At 41.5% G+C, this 22,609-nt stretch overlaps 1 protein-coding gene across 1 annotated transcript in view; it reads left to right on the forward strand.

Annotated features, from left to right (window-relative positions):
• Positions 1-430: 430 nt before the first annotated feature.
• llgl1 (LLGL scribble cell polarity complex component 1) overlaps positions 431-22,609 on the forward strand; it is a 34,284-nt gene continuing 12,105 nt past the window's right edge. Inside the window, exons 1-10 of the mRNA XM_026351273.1 lie at positions 431-1,059; positions 3,424-3,521; positions 12,382-12,463; positions 12,544-12,704; positions 12,798-12,944; positions 15,173-15,335; positions 16,049-16,184; positions 16,470-16,524; positions 16,937-17,091; positions 17,172-17,392. Of these exons, the coding sequence (XP_026207058.1) occupies positions 979-1,059; positions 3,424-3,521; positions 12,382-12,463; positions 12,544-12,704; positions 12,798-12,944; positions 15,173-15,335; positions 16,049-16,184; positions 16,470-16,524; positions 16,937-17,091; positions 17,172-17,392 (1,299 nt within the window). The 5' untranslated portion in view covers positions 431-978. The remainder of the gene's footprint in view (positions 1,060-3,423; positions 3,522-12,381; positions 12,464-12,543; positions 12,705-12,797; positions 12,945-15,172; positions 15,336-16,048; positions 16,185-16,469; positions 16,525-16,936; positions 17,092-17,171; positions 17,393-22,609) is intronic.

A 22,609-nucleotide genomic window follows, 5' to 3' on the forward strand; every position in this document is an offset into this window, starting at 1 on the left:
GTAAGACCAGCACATAAGAGAGAAAACAAAATGAATTAATACGTAAACGCTTATAAAAATGTTCATACTATTCTATCCTGAAAAAGGATCTGAGGTTTTTTAAAATTTTCTTCTCATTAAAGAGTTTTTTTGGGTGTTTTTCTTTCTTTAGTGAGAACAGAGGTGTCTTAGGTTGTAGAGATGTTGTTGTACAAGATTAATATGTAATCTGCAGACTCATTATTCAAGTAGAAATACTTTAAATGTTTCATGCCCTAAAATTAAGGCATGTGGCTAATCTGTTAGCTTTAACCACATTAGCACACTTTTTAATTTTATCCATAATTAGAATTTTTTAGGCATGATTACATTTTTATTCACTTTTTTTATAGCAGAACCTCCACTTACTTTTTCATTTTATTATTTAATACTTCTCTTCATCTAATTAATCATTTTTGCTATTTAAGATGAGTTAAATCTTCTTTTCTTTAAAGAAAAAACAAACTATTAACTTCTTAAATATTAACATATTAAAAGTTATTTATTAGCTCGTTTTCCTGGGGGTTGGTTTCATTTCTCTACGGGGACGCGCCGCTTGCCGTCGTGTGTTAACCCACGTATGAAGGACGTGCACCCGGCGCGTCCGGTGCTACAAACCAAACGCCCCTCCGGAGCGCTCGGCTGTGGGGGCGTTTCTGGTTAAATTGCTCGCAGATTTCTTCGCCTCCATTGGTTTAAAGCAACGGGGTCCGTGTGAACCGGGAGGAGGGGGACTGTGGTCAAACCCACCGGGACCTGAACGGCACCAACAGGGAGAAGAAGAGGAGGAGGAGGAGGGAGGAGAGCCGCAGCCCGCAGCAGCAGCGTCGCAGCCCCGCTTCAGCCTCCACTCTGCACGGGCTAGTCGGTTAGCTAGCACCGCCGAGACGCCCGGATTGTTACCGCCGCGTTTTCACCTCCGTCCCCCCCGGTCGTGCCTCGCTGCTGCCCGGCTGCAAGATGATGAAGTTCAGGTTTCGTCGGCAGGGCACCGACCCTCAGAGGGAGAAGATAAAACAGGAGCTTTTCGCCTTCAACAAGGTAAAGTAACGGGACAGAGAGGGTCTCCTCCTCCTCCTCCTCCTCCTCCTCCTCCTGCTCCTCTGAACTAAAACTGTCTGTTTCCTCGTGTGAAGTCGCTGCAGCCGCTTGTTTCCAGCTTCAGACACGAACGAGCTGCAAACTGCTGCTCAGACGCTTTGTCGCTGCGTGTTAATTGGTTTTCACCCAGACGAGGCCCGTGTTCAGAGAGACGGGAAACTTCTCTCTGCAGATTGTTGCAACGAGCAACGAGCAACCAGCAGCTGACTGTGTCTGTGATGGGATCAGTCAACGCGTCGACACCATTAGTTTGAGTTTGATGCTTCATGTGACCCATATTCCTGATATTGATCAAGATGGCTGTCAGTGCTGACAGTTCAAACTCTGCAGCACTGAGCTCAATGTTTGCAGAGGTGTTTTCTTCTTCCTCCTCCTCCTCCTCTTCTTCTTCTTGTTTCACTTCTTTATTGTCCAGTTTCATGCTACTCAACTTTGGCATCACATCCACATGGATCCAAACCCAGCATGTGTAAATCTCAGCATCCTCAATCCTCCATTGATAACTGTGCAGGTCACATATCAGCTGCTGCTGATCTTTCTGGTGTGCTGTGTAAATGCAAACTGCTGTGGCCTTGAACTCGGGGTTACTGTCTGTCTGCACGCTGTGTCAATCCAAAAAGTGGAGCACAGTGTTCCCAAGAGCAGGGCTGTGCAAAGTTTTTGATGCTGAGCGCCTTCATTGATCGTACACAGTGTGTGACACAATAAAAATGACCCCTACTTGGGATAAACAATGCAAATATAATAAATACAGAACATTATGCGAATCATTTGCATGTTTAATCACAATATCAGGCCTGTAATTCTGTGGTAAAGTGTCTGAGCCTGAATTAATACTCAAAATGCAGCATTTTAATAACACAAAGCTCAAATACATTATTATTGTTTTAATCTGCTGATCATTTTCTTGATTAAGTCTTTTATAGTGACAGAAATTCTCTCCCCCTTCTTTCCGTTCTGCTTCTGTTTCTCATGGGACTCAACGCAACCTGTTCTAAAAACCTTTACTGCATTTCAGCTGCAACGTCACTCGTGTTTATTCTATAAAACAAAAGATTTCGTGATTATTGTGAGTTCAGTTTTGCAGCCTTCACCCTCAGCGATTGGATTTAGTGGCTTTGTGTTTTCATGGAGAAGTGATGAGACACAGCAGCAGAGGTGGGCTCCTCTTCAAATGGATGCAAACTCAAGGATATGAAAGTAGTTTTTAAATTGGTGACAAGTCTTTATGTTTTGTGATCAAACACAGTCGAGCATATGAAGACACGGTGCTGATGTGATGTGTAGAGCATGTCGCTCAAATCAAAAGGAATTCAGCATCGACCACCGTTATTCTGTGTTCCAGTGCAAATACATCTATACGTCTATTTTCTTCCTTTAAGTCGTCGCGTCACCACTGTGTGAAGGGCTTTTCTGTGCAGCTGCCACTTATTTAGCCTTATTTTCTTTTGGCTTCTCAAGTGATGAAGTAGGAATTGACGTCCTGATTGCTCCTATTGTCAGATCAACACTTCAAAACAGACATTTGAGACAAAAACCAATAATTGATGAGCTCTGTGAGAAGGTTTATTTAAAGTACGCCAGCACCCACACGCTGTGGCGTTTGACAACAGTAGAGTGTGTAGGCGGTGAGACCTTTATACATGTTTTCACACTGTAGTAGAGTCTGTTCAGGCTGGTGAACTTGTGCATCACAGATCCGTTCTCTGTTTGTTGCTCTGTGACAACACACACGTACCTTTTTTCTTTTTTTGAGGTTTGGCAGCAGCTGCTGAATCTCTCTCAACGGGAGTTTTACTTTGATGTGACTGTCTGGGTGTGTGCAGTCAGACTTTATAGAAAGACAGTTGAAGTTAATGTTTTACTTCATATCTGAGTCCTCAGCTCACTCCCTAAATTTCTTGGTGGTAGAAACTAGTCAGCGAAACTCGGCCACAAAACCTTTTAAAGGTTAAGGTATCGCTCCACCTCTGTGTGGTTTCTGTCCATTTTTCCCTGTAGATCTAAACGCTTTCACATCTGTCTCGCCTCCTCCTCACGTAAGTGCATGTAAAAGCTGTGAATTTATGTCCTCGTGCCTTTTAACAAGGCTCTCAGAGCTTGACAATAAAGCGATACCACTGCTATTAGTGCTTTTTAAGAAGTTTCCTCCCCATTTATTAAGGGAGTCATCCCTTAATAAGTCATCCCTGTCGTCTGTCTGACTGCACAGACAGACGACAGGGTGTTTTAGGGAAGATGTTACAAAAATAAACCTGTGTTGTCTTGACTCATGTGTTAAAATCTTCTTTATTTCTCCTATAGACTGTGGAGCATGGGTTCCCCCATCAGCCCAGTGCTTTGGCCTTTGACCCCAAGCTGGAACTCATGGCTATCGGCACCAAGTCGGGAGCCATCAAAGTGTATCCTTTATCATCTGTGGGATTACAACAGATAAGTTGTTTCTGTTCTTCAGAAGTCGCAGCCAGGCTGGCAATGACCCGCTCATGCTTACTCATGTCATCATTTTCAGTAAATGCAAAGTCTTAATTCCCTGTAAATAAAACTGTAACAACAACGACTTGCAGAAGAGGAACTACCTAAGAAATCCCCGGAACAGAGAAACGGTTGTTCTCCCAGTGTTGTCATGTTACTGCTCAGTTCATCTCTACTTTAGCTCTGAAAGTGCAGCTACACTTATTCTAAGGTTTTGTCTTTATCGTGCTGCCACTGTCGCTCTTTGTGTTCTGGATTTAACATTTTCTTACGCTGCTGTTGGGTTTTCTTGTGCTGATGCTGCCTCACCACGGTTTATGGCTGTTGAGGAAAACCTGACCATCTGTATCTGCAGCGGAGCTGTTTATGTAACATCAGTTCTGTGTGTCTGCACCACTGAACTGGAGAGCACTGCTCTGTCAGTCCCCAGCAAACAAACTCATGTTATGAAGCAGCATATATGAACAGGGATGGTTGTGTAGTTAGTGCAGGTTAACACTGGTTAGATGAGTTCAGCTCAGACGTAAACAAAGCTTGGACGTACTCTTGAGTTCTTTGAGTGCAAACATGTCTCTGTGCATCTTCGTACCAACTGTGTGTGGTTATTTAACCAGTATGTGCACATTTACCAGTGTGTGAAGGGAGAGCGAGTGTGTGTTTGTGTGCGAGGATGTATGAGACTGGAGAATCAACTCTTTCAGATGCAGTTCTCAGAGAGAGAGAGAGAGAGACTGGTGGTACCAGGCACTTGTGCCTCAGAGAAAGAGGGAGGGGAGACATGGAGATAAACAGAGGCAGTGGAGAGAAGGGAGTGTGGAAGAGGTGGAAGGGGGGAGGCAGAAGAACTCGACTACAAATACCTGCTCCAACGAAATAACAAAACTGATACTGCATACGAGACATTTGGCTTCTTAACAAGGTTCCAGCTGCTCCAGGAATTTCTGTAAAGTCAGCATGTGTACTGTACCCACAGGGAATATGTGATGCACCAGACTGTTCATTACTTTAAATCAGCCGTTCCCAACCTGGGGCGTCAAACCTGTTGGGTTGTGATTGAAGCCCGAGCAGCCTCGTGTTGTTGAGGTTGACGTACAGATACTTTAAAGAACACTTAATGCAAATAAACAATTTGATGTGGGCCCCTTTAATTTTAATTTTATTTTTATTTTATTTTGATACAAAAATCTTCGTAAAACTAGTCCTAGTCGTCTGTGTTGTGATGCATTCAGGAACAGCACAGTGTGCAGGTCATCTGCATTTCAGGAGCTAGCAACAGGACCCTGGCTCCAAAATTAAGGTCTGAACTGAGCCCTGGATTTGGAGAATTGTCACACTTTTAGTAATAAAGTATATTAAAGTATTAAAATACTCTGACGAGAAGCTGCAAATCTTCACATTTGAGAAGCTGGAACCAGAAAACGTTTTGTTTCTACTGGAATAAATCCTGAAAAATGAAACTGAAATGATTAATTGATTGATTTAACTTTTCTCTAGTTATTTCAGCTCTAGTGACAGAGGAGCACCAGGAGATCGACTGTAACACGAGTTCACCACAGCTTTTGTTCAGAAAAGTCAGAGTGAAGAAATAGTAGAAGTTATATAGAACAAATATGTGTTGAAATTCCCTGATAATCTCACAGACTCGCTGACTTGGGTTTGACCTAGACGTGTTTGCCAGGATACCTGCTACTACACACACACCTCCAGACACCGACGCCTGAGCAGTGTATGGACGGGTTGAGCAGATGCAGAGTGGAAATTTGCTAAACGTCTGTAGGTTTTAGTTGTTTGAGCTGCGTGTTTATGAAGGCAGAGTCGTATTACGCCCTGAGAGTTTCTGCTTCGACCGCAGACTGGGGCTCAGCAGAGGGAAGGGGACAATGTGGTGTGGAGGGGTTTTTGTGTATGTCGACAGAGATCGTGTGTGGGGGTGGTGGGGCGATTTTGAGGAGTCTGTCTCCTGTTGTGGAATGCATGTTGCGCTGCCCTGGGTTAACCCTCCGTGTGTGTGTGTGTGTGAGTGTGTGTGTGTGTGTGTGAGTGTGAGTAAGAGCTTTGTTGCGGAGTCTAGTCTTAATAAAGGGAGCTTTTGAATTGGTTTCCAAGACGACCAGCGCAGTTGCCTGGGATGAGAAGTGCTTGCAGACGAGAGGGTTTTAAAAGTCTGCAGCTCAGCACATCAGATGTCAGAGTTTGTTGGTAGAAACAATCAGATCAGTGCTTTTTGTAACGCACAACAATACTAAATGTGCAGGGAAGGTTAAAAACAACTGTGAAGCACTGAGATGAAAATATTGGTTTGGTATTTTTATATGAAAGATATTTGCAGCCAGTAAATGAAAATAAAGAAGGAAAAATTAGATAAAGTCACATTTCTGAAATTAAAATGTAAATATTCTCTTACAAAGTTGAATTAAATTAATATTTATGTATTTATTTGACTTTATTATGTCAGGTCAAGCCTGTTTGTTCTTTTATTTATGTTTATTTCTGGCACAAACGGGCTTCCATCGTTGTAAGAACAGTGTCAGACTGTGGTACACGGAGTCTCCAGGTCGTGCTGAATCACGCTGAAACTCCCTGACCATGAAACTTCAGTATCGTGATGCAGGACGAGCTAATATTTGTGCACATACGCTCCAGAGCTTTGATCTGGTATTGTGGGTGTGCTCCAGCTGTCCAGCTCCCTCCGTCTGCCTGGCGTCCTGTTGGTCACACGAAACATTGCGTGGTCGCCCTGTGCTGCTCTGACTCATTGGATCTTATCTCTCAACTAGTTGCACATACTGGAATGCCTTCGCCTGTTTGCTGATGTCATCAGGTCAATGGAAACGTCTCCTCTTCACACTCTAAGTCATTTAGTTGACTGTGACAGCTGCTTCAGCTTAAAGCCAAGGAATCTTAAATTGTTTACGCATCCTTGAAGTCAACAACATTTTTTGTAGTTTGTGGTGAAAACAGTAAATTCCCTGTGTGCTCGTTTCTACCACTCATTTCTTTTTCAAATGTGCTGCAGTTTCCTGCCCTTTCAACAACTTCCAGCTTTAGGTTTGTCACCGCTTTTGTGCTCAGACTGTGGTTTGAGTTTCAGGCAAATTTGTGGAGACACAACTAGAAAATATCACATTGTGTTTGTACTTTATGATATTAAGGTTGACGTGAGCTGAAGATCCACTCTTTATTTCTCCTCTCACCCACACTCGGCCTACTCTCTGCTCAGTTTATCTTCTAATGTATTTGTCCTCTCTCCTTCTATCATTGGTTTGTTTTCTCTGCTGTCACCGTCTGTCTGTTTATTCCTCGTCTGTCTCTTGGCTAGAACGTGTTCCTCATTGATATTCCTGAGGAAGGGCAGGACCTTTTTAAAAATCTCATCCTCCTCTGTTGCTCTTGTTGCTCCCTGCCAGCCTCTTCCTCCTGCTTTACAACCCACTCTTACTGTAAACACACTTACAACAGCGCATGTGTGTAGACTCAGAGTTTAACAGGTTGTTGGAGGGTTGAGAAGACCAGTGGGCAGATCACATTTTCTCTGCTGGCTCTGTTTAAGATAACAGATGTGATTTGAGTTTAATGCTAACGTCAGATCTTCATGCACCTTCTAGAAGTGTTTATGGTCACATTGTGCAGAAATAGATGTTCAGGCCATGTTTACATTGTGATGGGATCAGTGAGAGTTTGCATGACTGAGAAACTTTGCAGCACTGTGTTGTGTTCTGTTGTGGACTCCACCGTCATTTTACATCAACTCCCTCACGTTTGACTGCCGCTGTGTCTGGGAGCGCGTACACTGAGCGAGCAGGACAGAAAGAGAAGTGTGGAGGTGGAGCGGCACTAGCTGACGGAGAGGATGCAAATGAGACGGAATTGTTTCTCTAGTGGGTGGGTGGAGTTGTTTGGCTTGTCCTGTTGTAGACTGCCTTTGGCCAGACGTCTGGACCGTTTGTGTTTGTGTGTATGCAGGAAAGGGAGTTGGTGCTGATGCTCGCAGATGATTCGTCAGAGGAGCAGTATCCGTTGAACGTGCTCAGTCTGAACTCTGACTCATAAAACTTTTCTGACCATTTTTGTGGCCATATTGTCTTATTCTCTCTCTGTGTGGTCAACTTGCACATTCATCTTTCGGACAAGCGATTCATCCTTCCTTCCTTCCTGTCCATGCCTCCATCCCTATCCTCTGTGTCATTTGTGTGTGTGTGTGTGTGTGTGTGTGTGTGTGTGTGTGTGTGTGTGTGTGTGTGTGTGTGTGTGTGTGTGTGTGTGTGTGTGTGTGTGTGTGTGTGTGTGTGTGTGTGTGTGTGTGTGTGTGTGTGTGTGTGTGTGTGCACTAGCTGTTAGCTGTGTGTCCGCATGGAGGACAATGCCTTCTGTTTGTCTGTATTCAGACCGTGAAATCGCTTTATCCTTGCTAACGCTCTCTCTGCATCACCGGGTAATTGTGTGTGCGCACACACATACATATATACACACGCACACACACACGCACTCTGAGTGTGTGAGAGAGAGAGGAAGAGACAGTGACTCAGTCATTCTGAGTTACTGTTACTCCATTGTGTGTGTTTCAGGGCTCCCTGAATCACACACATCAGCATCGTAGCAAATCTTCGCATGTTAAACACCTACAACGCGCAGGTTGATGAATCGTCTCTGCACAAATCATCAGCGTCATTCAGCAAGTTCCTCAAAGCTTTAAATGTTTCTGGATATTTGAAGAAAAATATCTTTTATACAACTTTGTAAAGAACTTTATAAACATTCAGTTTGAAACTGTGACACAGCTTCGAATGTGCTGCGGTTAATTTGTTTTATGGCTTTGAATGTTTTTTTCAAAATTGCACTGAAGTTGCTTTTCAATCCCAGTTTTCCAGCTTTTTGCTGAGTTTGGACCTGACGGCCTTTAGTTTTGGGTAGGGGTGTGTGTGTGTGTGTGTGTGTGTGTGTGTGTGGGCATCTGTCTGAACTGTTCAGGAAGCCTCTGATGTTCGTGGCGTGGCATGCTGAGCATTTGCAGCAGCTCCTTTCATCTGCGTTCCTGTTTTTTATCCACATATTTTACATTTAAGCATGTCGTCACATGGAGTGTTTTTGAAATGGCAGCTTGATCAGTCCTTGATGTTTATCAGGAGTGAAATCACTTAGAGTAAAGAGAGGAACTGTATGTGAACCAGTTGAAACAGAGGAGCGTTACTGAGTTTTTACTCCTGTTGTTTGTTCCACTCAGCTTAATAACTATTTACTATGATTTAAATGTAGTACACTCGGTCATGAATAACTCGGTCACTGGAATAACTGATGTTTACAGTATATACTGTGTGTCTGATATTACACCCACGTTTCCAAACGGGCAGATGTGCATCTATCATTTTGAGATACTCCATTAAAGTTACCACTAACCACAATTTAATCTAACTCACTTTGATTCTTTCAGCACTTACTGTGGATTTGGATCCAACTGCCTCTGTTACTATGATTTTTCTGGTCTGCTCTCCCTGCGTTTCAGCTATTCAACGTAGGAAAGTTAGTTTGTCAGTGTACCACTTTGCAAAACAGTTTCATTCACCCTGCCTTCATTCAGAACATCAGGGAATTGCCCTGCACGGTCTTCAGCAGTCCTCTTGCAGACATCCAACATCTCTTGGATGTTCAGGCAGCCTGCAAATTATCGTTTGCCTTGGTGTCTATGTTTTACTTGAAGAAAATAACAACACAAGGTTAATAATCTCTCATGGGCAGCTCTAGTGACGTTCTCAGACAGAACGTGCGTACGTTAAATTTATGTAAAAGTTGCAAAGTCGTGCAGAATTCACAGGGATTGGTTGAATTTTAATGAATTGTTCTATAGATAATTCATGCAAACCTGCATGTTTGCATTTAGCTCAAAGCACCACTGGGCCCAATGCTTCACACATAAGTTGTTGACGTGTCTGCGGGGATTGGGTGATACTGACACTGGTGTGTGTCCGTGTGTGAACTTACTGTTTTTTTGTCATAGTAAAGCTATTTGCTAATTTCCCTCCATGTATGAAAACAATGTAAATGCTCAGAAGGGGGAGGGAGGATGGGTGACACATTTACACACACATCATGTGGGGGGTTGGTGATTTCAGAGCAGACACATACACACAAACCTATAATGAGGTTTCACCGAGAGGGACTGTGTCTATAGTTGTCCCTCGTGAGGAGGTGATGACACCATCTCCGGGAATCCTCCACCAGCTGTTCTCTGACATCACCAGGATCAGGAAGTGTGTAATCTGTGAGCCATGTGCCACTGATGAGCGTGTACATTTGGCCTTTTCACACACATTTATTTATGTTGTTCTTTTTAGTAGCAGTAAAAACCTGTCCTAACAACCTGTTGCACTGACGACATCTGAAATGAGAGACAACCTTGTTCCTGTGAGAGCTACAGAGGGACAGGTGTCAAAGCCTTGACTTAAATAGTTATTAGTGCTCTTTTTCTCCATGTGCTGACAGCTTTCTTTGTTGCTGGATAGATTTGTGTTGAATGAGCTGTGGGCACTGTTACATAGCTGGGACACGGGCACAAACCACTGCCGTGCATCTGGTTTCAGTCCCACTCAGCGTTTTTACACAGCTGTGGACGTTTTGAGCAGTACAGCTGTTTTAATTCATGTTTTCCTGACTCTCATTTCTGTGGTTTGTTTATTCTTTCTGCCATAAATAACGTCTCCTCAGTTTATTGACATTATTGTGCACGTTATCTCCTAACATGGCTGTTCAGCACACAGTTGATCCTGTGTTTGTGATGCATGCTTATGTATTTATTTGCTGAGATTTAGATAAGAAGACAACTCTCAGTATTCTAAATATAAGGCTAACTCCAGTTAGCTTACCTCAGTATAAATATGTGAAGGCCTTATAAACCATATATTTACATGTTTTAACACAATTTGTTGTAAATGAGATGAAGAACGTTAATCACTGAGCCTCACTTGCTGCAGAGGGGGTTTTCTTGTCTTTATGTTAAGCTAAAGAGACTTTCTGTAGCTGATTAGTTGTCATAGAGGGATGGTCGTGCTATCAATCTTATGATCTAACCAATTAAATTATTCCCTAAAGACAAAACGAGAGGGTGGTTTGCTTGATTCCTTGCTCTTATTTGTCTTGGCTTCTCTCTCTCTCCCATTTTCTGGACTTGTGGTTCATGACCCGTGAGTGCATGTTCGTCTCGCACCTCTACTTCCAGCTGGCTGAGGTATGAGTTACTGCAGCGAATAAAACCCAATGACAGGAAGTGACAACATGAGGGAATGCTGCTAGAACACTCAGCTGGGGCCTCTGGGAAATCAGCACGGGGAGGGTTGAAGAAGAGTAGATGTCTATTAAACTCTCTGGAGTGGTTCGAGATGGGATGGGAAAGAAATAAGACATTACAGGAACCCTTCCTCTCACTACAGAGCGTGTGTGTGTGTGTGTGACTTCTGGTCAATGCAGGACAAAAGGTGAAAGCACCTGGATCCTACCTTGGATTTACAGACGCCTCTCGCTGAGAATGGAGCTTAATAAAGAGAGAGATGTGTCTCGTCGGGTTTGTTTCTCTCAGATGTAACAGAGGATAGGAGCACAGAGACCCAGCTCTGTACACAGTCATATGCAAACATGAGAACTCTCTGATTTCTGTGCATTTTTAATCCACATTCCTACAGGCTTATGTAAGCAGTGTGTTTAAGTGTGTCAGCATTGCTCACAAGCTGCTAGCGGGTGTGTGCTAATTCACAGTTGAGCCCAATTTAGCCGAGTTGTGTACATAGCGTCACAGTTCTTGAGAGTAGTCTTTATTTTATCGGCTCTGCTTCATTTACTGGACTAACAAAAGGAGGACTCGGAAGATTGCTGTTGATTATACACGCTCACACAATCAGAGTGGTGGTTTGGAGCATCTGCGTCATCTCGTGTCTGTAATTGCTATGAGCTTTGTTATAGACTTCTAATTTCTCCCCTGCTATTACACCTAACCAGTGTGTTTGCTCTGGTTTACAGCTCCAGAGTACCGTTCTCACACGTTTTAATACGATTTTTAAAGAAAACGTCTCATTTTGGCCTCATGTTAATGTGATGGTGGCTTAATGATTCCTATAGATTTTATCACACGCGTCTATAAACTGTCTGGAGGTTGTAGGAGAGTATGGTCGGGGTGTGCTTTTTCTTTCTGGGACAGTTCCTGTGGAGCCTGAAACCTTCCTCATGGCCCAGCACAGATGTGTCAGACATTTAGTTGGCACTTCTCAACCAGACTCTTACTCGACCAGTAAAGAGTTCTTACCCTGGCTGTGTTAATAAATACTGTAATGCTGTAAAAGAGCAAGAGAGGTTCATGTTACATGGGGACCTGTTAAACTTGGATGATGTTTATGGCTGGAGAATTAGCTGTGAATAAAAAATGTTCTCTCTATATTATAAAAATATTTTAGCTGCTGGAAGCTGCAAATAAGGTCTGAATCTATTAATTGGAAGAAATCTGGTGTCGCAGAATGAACAATATAAACTGTGTTTGTGTCTTTAGGTGATTTTAAATCTTCTGTACCTTTTTGTTTTTGTTCTGTTTATGATAATACTTAATAAAACCTTGTCTTATATAAGGTTGTTATGATTTTTGTGCTCCTCTATACAGTCGGACACGTGGGAGGAGTCTTTACCTCTCTGTCTGTCTTTTTGTTTTCTTATAATCTGTCCGTACTCAAAATTACAGCCGTCTGCAGACTGACTGCTGTGGTGATGTTTCAAGTGCACGTGTTGTGTATTTCCTTGACGGGATCCTTGCAGCTATGGGGCGCCTGGTGTGGAGTTCACAGGACTGCACAAAGACACCACGGCTGTCACACAGATCCACTTCCTGCCGGGACAGGTGAGCCAACGTCAAACTAAAACATCCATCTGAAGCCTGAAGAAAAATATCACAGTGTTCATTCATTTGTTCCGTCTTAGGGCCGTCTGATGTCGCTGCTTGACGACAACACGATTCACCTGTGGGAGCTGGTGGTGGGGGCCCCCAGAGAGATGGGAGGAGTCAAGAGAGAGGGTGTGGTGTCGCTGCAGGAAGTGGGTAACTACAGCCTCCCAGGAAGGCCGGGGATCGAGAGCTGCAGGTACGAGATTGTTGATTCTGTTTTAAACCATTAGACCAGGTCACTCAATACTCACAGGTTCACGCTCCACACTCTTCTTCTCCTTCTTCTCAGCGCCACTCGGGTGACTGTCCTCCTCTTGCTGAGGTCATGTGACCTGCTCTGCATTGGTACCGAGGGAGGTGGTGTATACTTCTTGGAGCTACCCCGCCTCTCCCTGAAAGACGACCAGACCCTGCTCCAGGACCAGGTCACACAGAGGTGAGGCCGACATGACAGAAAACATGTTAGTTAGTTAGTTGCTTTCTCTCTCTTTGTGCCTAAAACTCTTATTGACTCTCGTTTACTGTCCTTATTTTTCCTCCTCTCCATCCCGGTCACAGTACGTCTTCTGTAAACACTCCAGTTTCCTCCATGTACAGCTCCAGCTGAGCAGCTCGGACACACACACATGCACGCAGAGACAAATATCCCTGTCGACCCTGACAGCAGCAGGCAGGTCAGGATCATGTGGTTCATGGACCATGAGAACAGTCAGAGCTCTTTGACACTGTAGTGTGACTAGAGGAAAGTCAGGAAGAGAAATCGCACACTGTGAAACTGAAACATAATGTGAGAATAATAGAACGTTTATTGGTGCTGTGATAAAGGTGTATTTGGGACATTGAGTAGAATGTGGAGCTTTAAGGAAAACAATGAGGTGGAAAACTTTAGTAAAATATATAGCTGAATATAAGAAGCCACATTTTTGTGTTTATCAGCTTTTGTTAACCTTTGATTTTAAAATGTGATGATTGTTGTTTACTTCTGTTGTCCCCGTCAGTCGCATCTGATCAAGTTTACCTGGATGGTTATGATGTTTCTCACTTAACATTAGGTTTCAGGTTTTTTTCATTTGCTTAAGTTGCCATTGTAGCTGCAGGAATTGATGAACCATGTGCATTTAAATAATGCCATAAAATAGACGGGCTGATGGAAAATAGCAGAAACAACAAGGATCAGACACCTAACAACTATTAATTTAATGAAGCTTTATGCAGTTGTGCACATCCATGTATGAAAGACTAGTTTAGCATAACTGAACTAAAGGGAAACACAGTGGGATGATGGTATTACAGCACAGATAATAAAGATAATCTCACAATTGTTATTAAGAAAATGTGCTCAAAGCTGCATGATGGGATGATAATGTGTACACATGCTTGCTAGAAAACGGTGTTGTTTTTTTTATTCTACATGCTGCAGTCTTTCCTTGCTGCATTCCCGTGTTGCTCCTCTGGCAGCGTATGACAGAGCTTCTGTTGTGTTTCTTTCTTATTCTGCTGTGGGACCGTCTGACTGGGTGGCCAAACCCCTCATTAACCAGGCTTGTTTAGGGAAGTGGGCAGAACTGAGGCCTAACGAGGGCCCGATAAGGCTTGTGTGTGTGCAAAGGAGGGGAGGTTTTTAGACACTGAGGCTTTGTACCAGCTGCCAAAACACAGTGTTCCGGTTGGGGAAGTGTTACAGCTGAATCTCCAGCGTGCACACAAACGCACACATGCAGCGGCTCATCACTGTGACTCTGTAGCAGGATGCCGGATTCCCTAAAAATACTTGTAAACGGAGAGACGGAGACAATGGCATGCTTTGTTAGGAATGTTTCTGCCTGTGTGCTTCCGGAGAGGATCTTCCTCAGTGAACCCACCAAAGCATTTAGAAGTCTGTGGTGTGTGAGGGAGAGGGAGAGGCGGACTATCTTTGTAGCAACGGTACTGCCTCATCTGCAGCGAAGAGCCCAGAAAGCTGCAATTCTTTCCTCTTGATTTCATGTCACTCTCTCTGCCTATCTGCTGTTTCCTCTTCTTTCTCCATCTATCCTTCGCTGAGGGAATCCTCTGACATCTCGAGGGTGTGTCCTGCTCCACATTCCTCTGCTGCTTCAGAGGAATGTCTGCTTCATAAGCTGCAGCTTGATGTTGATTTCACTGTTGTTGTTGTTGGAGGAGCAGCATGCTGTAGCATTAGTTTATACAGATGGTTGGCGTTCTCTGTAGACTGCATTATACACAGTATACGTTTTAGATTATCTTTGGCTTGTTTAAGAGTAGAACCTTCTGTATCTGTATCTTTCTACATTATCAATAACTCTAACCCTCAGTGCAAAACATGCATTTAAATGAACAAAGCACTTCTGTATATACATATACATCTGTATATTCCTTATAACACAATAGTTTAAGCTTAAAGGTTTGATTACTTAACTCTTCCATCACCTCACTTATGTGAGGAACTTCAGTAATAACAGGTGGAAGTCATAACTCCTCTATTCAGAGAGGCTCTTGTGAGCAGGTGTGGCATGTGAATGTCCTACGTCCCTCCTTTTTAATTGTCTCCGTCTGCAGTGTGCTGCAGTTGTTATTTTAGTGGTCATCAACTATCCTGCTCCTCGCAATGTTTACAAATGACCAAATATAAAGTTACAGTTGGTGATGTTTTTGTTTTTCCAGCCTTCCAGATGACTACAGGTGTGGAAAATCGCTGGGGCCGGTGGAATCTCTTCAGGAACATCCCCAGCAGTCGGGGAAGGTTCTGATCGGCTACAGTCGAGGCCTGGTGGTCCTGTGGGATCTGAGTTCCCGTCAAGTTGAACAGCTCTTCCTGGGCAAGCAGGTACCTGGTTTACAGATCAATTTTAGCTGATGTTGGTTTATCTTTTCCATGATCAGTCGTTTATGTTAGTGGAGGTGGAGAACTTTATTAAGTATATAAGGTAACGCACCATAAAACAATTCAAATTACAGTGGTCACTGAGAGACGTTGTAGAGGAGTAGTTCTGCTGGAAATAAGAAAATATCCTGAAAAATGCAGTAGACATCTGTATGTATAAATAAATAAATAAGTGACTAAATGAGCCTCGCCTACTCCCAACAGCTTTCGAAGTTTTTGTGAATTTAAGAAGTATGAAGTAAACTGCTTCACTCCTCCAGATGTCAACAAGTGAACGTTATGTCCCAACTTTTTATTATTTGGTATCTGCTGGTCTGATTCGATAGTTACTTGCAGAACATTTTCATCAAATATGGACTCGTTGAACTTAACTTGTTTAGTCACATTGTGTTAATAATATAAATTACAGGCGAGCATCTCAGGGGTTTCTGTTTAGGAGTCAGGGTGTAATAGGTATCGACACGTTGGATCAGCACCTGTGTAAAACGTTTCCAGCAGCGAAGGATGATTTATTGCAGAGCCACTGCCTTAGACTACTACTACTTAGTTTTGGGCTGGTGTCAGCCGAGTGTGTGCATATCTGTCTAACAAGCTGCAGTTCGACTGCCATGCATCCTGCTCTGATGACTCCGTGCATGTGTGTGAACCCTCTGCAGCAGCTGGAGAGCCTGGTGTGGGAACGCTCTGGAAACCTGTTTGTCAGTTCCCATAACGATGGGGGATACTCCATGTGGCCGGTTACCAGCGGCAACCCCAACATTCACCAGCCAGCGTCCTCCACCATCCCATACGGTGAGAAAAGCATACATCACATACACGCACACTTAGATTTCCCGGCTAATATAAGCACATTATCATCCAGGTCTGAGGAAGCTGGTGGTCTTTGAGAGAAGACTTGAAGATGAGCCACGTCTGCTCATATACTGTGACTCACTCAAAGTAAATTTAAGGTCCTGGTCAGGGGTTCTGTTCTGGTGGGGTTCTTTGTTTCAGTGTCTAACAGGATCTACACAGTATGTTTGGTTTAGAGTTTATGGTTCTATTTTTGTTTTCATGTTTAATGGTTTTCTATTCCAGGTCCATTTCCCTGCAAAGCAATCAACAAGATTCTGTGGAGGACAACACAGACGGGGTGAGTGTTGACGCCCTGTTTGATAATTTGATCCCTTCGGTAAGACTGGGCCTTCTGGATTTACAGAGAGATAAAATAAAGGAGGAGTAAAACGTTCTAGCACTGGGATCCAAACGTCTCCTCCCTCCAGAGGACTACGTTCTTTAGTTTACAGCAAGTAATAAAACGTAATAAAAAGCAAAGAAGAAGAAGTTAGAAATGTGCTTTTATTAAGCATCTGTATTATTATAAGTTTGTCTAAGTCATCAGCTCAGAGAAATGTAACGGTACTTGTGCTGCACACGGTTTATTAATAATCTGGATTTAACTTTTCTTTCCAACATTTAACATATGAATAAATGTTTTCTGCGTTTCTCCTAAGTCACATTTCGCTCTTTTGTCTGATCGTGAACTTCCATGTGCCTCGCTGCAGTTCCCCAGTCTTGTTGTACAGTGGAGGGATGCCCAGAGCAAGCTACGGCGACCGCCACTGTCTGACCATTCAGCAGGACAAAGACCATGTGACTCTCGACTTCACCTCGCGAGTCATCGACTTCTTCACTGTCCACAGCACAGAGCAGGACAAAGGTGAGGACGGTGCCATTTGACGTGGCTGTCTTCAGACTTCAGGTGCTCTGGTGCTTCATCTTCTGCTGTGTTTCTATCAGAGTTTGATGACCCCACTGCGTTGGTGGTCTTACTGGAAGAGGAACTGGTTGTAATTGACCTCCAGACCCCCGGGTGGCCCTCCCTGCCCACTCCCTACCTGGCTCCTCTGCACTCATCAGCCATCACCTGCTCCTGCCACATCTCCAACGTCCCTCCTAAGCTCTGGGAGCGGCTGATCAACGCTGGCAAAGCACAGCAGGGACGGCAACAGACGCAGAGGGTGAGAAGCAGCACTGCATTACAGTTTGATAGGAGACATGCACTCAAACTTAATAAGTAAGTTACTTCAAAGTCTTCCTAAAGTCATCCTTCCACCTGCTGCCAGTTCATTTTACAATTTCATTAATCACTTTTGTTCAAGGGATGTTTCTCAGAGCTGCTGACTCCTTTTGAGTTAGTGTGCAGCCTTAGAGCCTCTGAGCGGGTTTCTATTTGCCAAAACTCAATATTTGTTACAGCCTTCCCAGTCGGGCCCCAAATTTATGGAATAACATGCCAGAGATTTTTTACACGTTTAGTTTTGTAGATGTGCTTTTTAGAATAAATGTATTGACTGTTTAGAAACTTTGTAAACAGTGTTTTAAAGAATATTAACAACTATAAAATCCTAATTAGATAGAAAACTAATGGACCTTGCTGAAATTAAAATAACTATCGCTAGGGGGTCATATGAAGGTTCAGCTGCTGCCTCTGTTCATGAATCGAGCTTCAGTTCTGTGTAATAAATGAAAGTGAGATTGCAGATTAATCCAAGGGAGAATATTGCTCTTAAATTGAAATGATCTGCTGTGGTGTTTGCTCATCCGAGCTCACAGGCCGACAGTTAGTCAGCTGCGGGGAGGCAACAGGAGTGTGACCATCAGACGGCTGGTAGTGTGTGAACTTTCAGAGCAGGTGTAGGCAGTTAAAGGCTTTGTAGCTCAGATCAGCTGTTTGATCAGTGGCAGATTAGAGAAACACACACACACACACACACTCATGCCCACTCAGCTGGTATGCTCATAACTCATGGTTGACTGTGGAGGAGAACTGAAGGGACTGACAAAGGAAACCAAACCACAACTAGATAAAGCATTTCCTGAAGAAAATGCACTGTGAATGCTGAAACGCTGAATCGATTCATGAAGAACTGCTGAAAGTTGATGAAGAGAAACAGGAAGTGTTTTAACAGAGATAAACATATGAAGAAGAAGATAAAACAGCTGAATGTTAACTTAAAACAGCTGAAATAGATTTGTTGAAGTTGATAAAACAGCTGAATGTTAACTTAAAAAAGCTGAAATAGATTAAAGTTGATAAAACAGCTGAATTTATCTAAACAGTTAAATTTAAAGTTAAATGTTTAGTTAAAAAAGCTGAAATAAATTTGCTAAAGTTGATAAAACATAGCTGAATTGATCTAAAATAGTTAAAAAGTTAAAAGAATAGTTACAGTTTTTGTTAAAAAGAGTTGAAAGTAGAAGAAACTGAAGCAGGTTAGCAAAGAGACGCTAGCATAAACAGGCTAACTACACACAAGCCTTGATCACGTGACCCGACACAGCCGTTGCCACGGAGACTGTAGGGGAGAGGCGGGAAACTTCAACCGCCAAGATTTTTACTAAGGTGAAAACTGATTTGGAGCCCTTACAAACAGGCTTTTTTCAGCCAAACTACGATAGATATCGTCATAAAAAGTTAACTACGTGAGAGCCAAGACTTTAATGAACCACTTGTGTGAAATTTATGTTTGAGGACTTAAAATTGTGGTCACAGGAGCGAGAGATCCAAGTGAACTCTTCAGCTTGTCCGACAGAATCTCAGACCGAATTTAACATTGGCGCTGATGGAGAGCTGAGGGGGACTCCCGTCACTCTGAGGCTCACAGAGAAAAAACGATTTGTCTGTGAGATTAGATAAATAGATTATCAGAATCAGGACAGGTTTATCTACATTTCTGTGAAGAAATTATTCAGATAGAGTGAAAATTGCGGCCGTGCTGACAGTTTATTGACAAAGATTTTGGTTTTGAAAAATCGGCCTCTCCACTCTAAGCTGTGACGTCATCCACTCTAGCTTCACCAACGTTCCATCATTCACTCCCATTATAAAGTCCAAAATCAGCCAAAAACATCAAGTTACAAAAACTGTAATTATGGAAAAACTATAAAAGATATTAAAAAACTGAATGGAAGATTAAAAGAGCAGAAATAGCTGAACATTTTGATACCTGAATGATTTCTGTAGCTGAAAGTATGCTGAAGTAGTTAAAGCTGAAAGAAGAGGAAGTTGAAGAGTTGCTGAAGAGACTCTCCCATAGGAATCCATTATAAAAAATAGTTATTAAAAGTTAAATATTTTAAAAAGTATAAAAGTTATAAAAATTCTGAATGGAAGCACACTTCTCCTTAAAAAGCTGAACATTTTGATACCTGAACGGTTTCTGTAGCTCAAAGTATGAAGGAGTAGTTAAAGTCCAAAAAGTGTACGGAAGAATAATATATAACTAGACTAGATAAAGCATTTCCTGAAGAAAATGCACTGTGAATGCTGAAACGCTGAATCGATTCATGAAGAACTGCTGAAAGTTGATGAAGAGAAACAGGAAGTGTTTTAACAGAGATAAACATATGAAGAAGAAGATAAAACAACTGAATGTTAACTTAAAAAAAGCTGAAAACGATTTGCTAAAGTTGATAAAACATAGCTGAATTTATCTAAAATAGTTAAAAAGTTAAAAGAATAGTTACAGTTTTTGTTAAAAAGAGTTGAAAGTAGAAGAAACTGAAGCATGTTAGCAAAGAGCCGCTAGCATAAACAGGCTAACTACACACGAGCCTGTACAAGTGTCTGACGCTGATTTATAAACAGCCCTGATCACGTGACCCGACACAGCCGTTGCCACGGAGACTGTAGGGGAGAAGCGGGAAACTTCAACTGCCAAGATTTTCACTCATGTGAAAACTGATTTGGAGCCCTTACAAACAGGCTTTTTTCAGCAAAACTACGACAGATATCGTCATAGAAAGTTAACTGCGTGAGAGCCAAGACTTTAATGAACCACTAGTGTGAATTTTATGTTTGAGGACTGTAAATTGTGGTCACAGGAGCGAGAGATCCAAGTGGACCCTTCAGCTTGTCGGACAGAATCTCAGACCGAATTTAACATTGGCGCTAATGGAGAGCTGAGGGGGACTCCCGTCACTCTGAGGCTCACAGAGAAAAAACGATTTGTCTCACAGCTTTCACAAATAGTTTATCAGAATCAGGACAAGTTTACCTACGTTTCTGTGAAGAAATTATTCCGATAGAGTGAAAATTGCGGCCGTGCTGACAGTTTATTGAGAAAGATTTCGGTTTACAAAAATCGGCCTCTCCACTCTAAGCTGTGACGTCATCCACTCTAGCTGCACCAACGTTCCATCATTCACTCCCATTATAAAGTCCAAAATCAGACAAAAACATCAAGTCACAAAAACTGTAATTATGAAAAAACTATAAAAGATATTAAAAAACTGAATGGAAGATTAAAAGAGCAGAAATAGCTGAACATTTTGATACCTGAATGATTTCTGTAGCTGAAAGTATGCTGAAGTAGTTAAAGCTGAAAGAAGAAGAAGTTGAAGAGTTGCTGAAGAGACTCTCCCATAGGAATCCATTATAAAAAATAGTTATTAAAAGTTAAATATTTTAAAAAGTATAAAAGTTATAAAAATTCTGAATGGAAGCACACTTCTCCTTAAAAAGCTGAACATTTTGATACCTGAACGGTTTCTATAGCACAAAGTATGAAGGAGTAGTTACGCGCCGAAAAACGTACGGAAGAATAATAATAATATATAATAAAGATTACAATAACAATACTGTGAATGCTCAACAGCATTCACAGTGATAACTAGATAAAGCATTTCCTGAAGAAAATGCACTGTGAATGCTGAAACGCTGAATCGATTCATGAAGAACTGCTGAAAGTTGATGAAGAGAAACAGGAAGTGTTTTAACAGAGATAAACATATGAAGAAGAAGATAAAACAGCTGAATGTTAACTTAAAATAGCTGAAAACGACTTGCTAAAGTTGATAAAACATAGCTGAATTTGTCTAAACAGTTAAAGTTAAAGTTAAATGTTTTGTTAAAAAAGCTGAAATAAATTTGCTAAAGTTGATAAAACATAGCTGAATTTGTCTAAACAGTTAAAGTTAAAGTTAAATGTTTAGTTAAAAAAGCTGAAATAAATTTGCTAAAGTTGATAAAACATAGCTGAATTTATGTAAACAGTAAAATATAACAGTTAAAGTTAAAGGTAAAGTTAAAATGTTAAGTTAAAAAGAGCTGAAATAAATTTGCTAAAGTTGCTAAAACATAGCTGAATTTGTTTAAACAGTAATTTAGATAAAGACTTAAACGTTTTAAAACGCTGCTGAAATTAGCTGAAGAGAAACAGGAAGTGTTTTAACAGAGATAAACATATGAAGAAGAAGTTAAAACAGCTGAATGTTAAATTAAAAAAGCTGAAAACGATTTGCTAAAGTTGATAAAACAGCTGAATTTATCTAAACAGTTAAAGGTAAAGTTAAATGATAAGTTAAAAAAGCTGAAATAGATTTGCTAAAGCTTATAAAACATAGCTGAATTTATGTAAACAGTTAAAGGTAAAGTTAAATGATAAGTTAAAAAAGCTGAAATAAATTTGCTAAAGTTGATAAAACATAGCTGAATGTATTTAAACAGTAATGTTGATAAAGGCTTAAACGTTTTAAAACGCTGCTGAAATTAGCTGAAAAGAAACAGGAAGTGTTTTAACAGAGATAAACATATGAAGAAGAAGTTAAAACAGCTGAATGTTAAATTAAAAAAGCTGAAAACGATTTGCTAAAGTTGATAAAACAGCTGAATTTATCTAAACAGTTAAAGGTAAAGTTAAATGATAAGTTAAAAAAGCTGAAATAGATTTGCTAAAGTTTATAAAACATAGCTGAATTTATGTAAACAGTTAAAGGTAAAGTTAAATGATAAGTTAAAAAGCTGAAATAAATTTGCTAAAGTTGATAAAACATAGCTAAATGTATTTAAACAGTAATGTTGATAAAGGCTTAAAAGTTTTAAAACGCTGCTGAAATTAGCTGAAGAGAAACAGGAAGTGTTTTAACAGAGCTAAACATATGAAGAAGAAGCTAAAACAGCTGAATGTTAATTTAAAAAAAGCTGAAAACGATTTGCTAAAGTTGATAAAACACAGCTGAATTTATCTAAAATAGTTAAAAAGTTAAAAGAATAGTTACAGTTTTTGTTAAAAAGAGCTGAAAGTAGAAGAAACTGAAGCAGGTTAGCAAAGAGCCGCTAGCATAAACAGGCTAACTACACACGAGCCTGTACAAGTGTCTGACGCTGATTTATAAACAGCCCTGATCACGTGACCCGACACAGCCGTTGCCACGGAGACTGTAGGGGAGAGGCG

The sequence above is a fragment of the Anabas testudineus genome, chromosome 8 (genome assembly GCF_900324465.2).
Source record: "Anabas testudineus chromosome 8, fAnaTes1.2, whole genome shotgun sequence".
NCBI classification, from domain to species: Eukaryota; Metazoa; Chordata; class Actinopteri; order Anabantiformes; family Anabantidae; genus Anabas; species Anabas testudineus.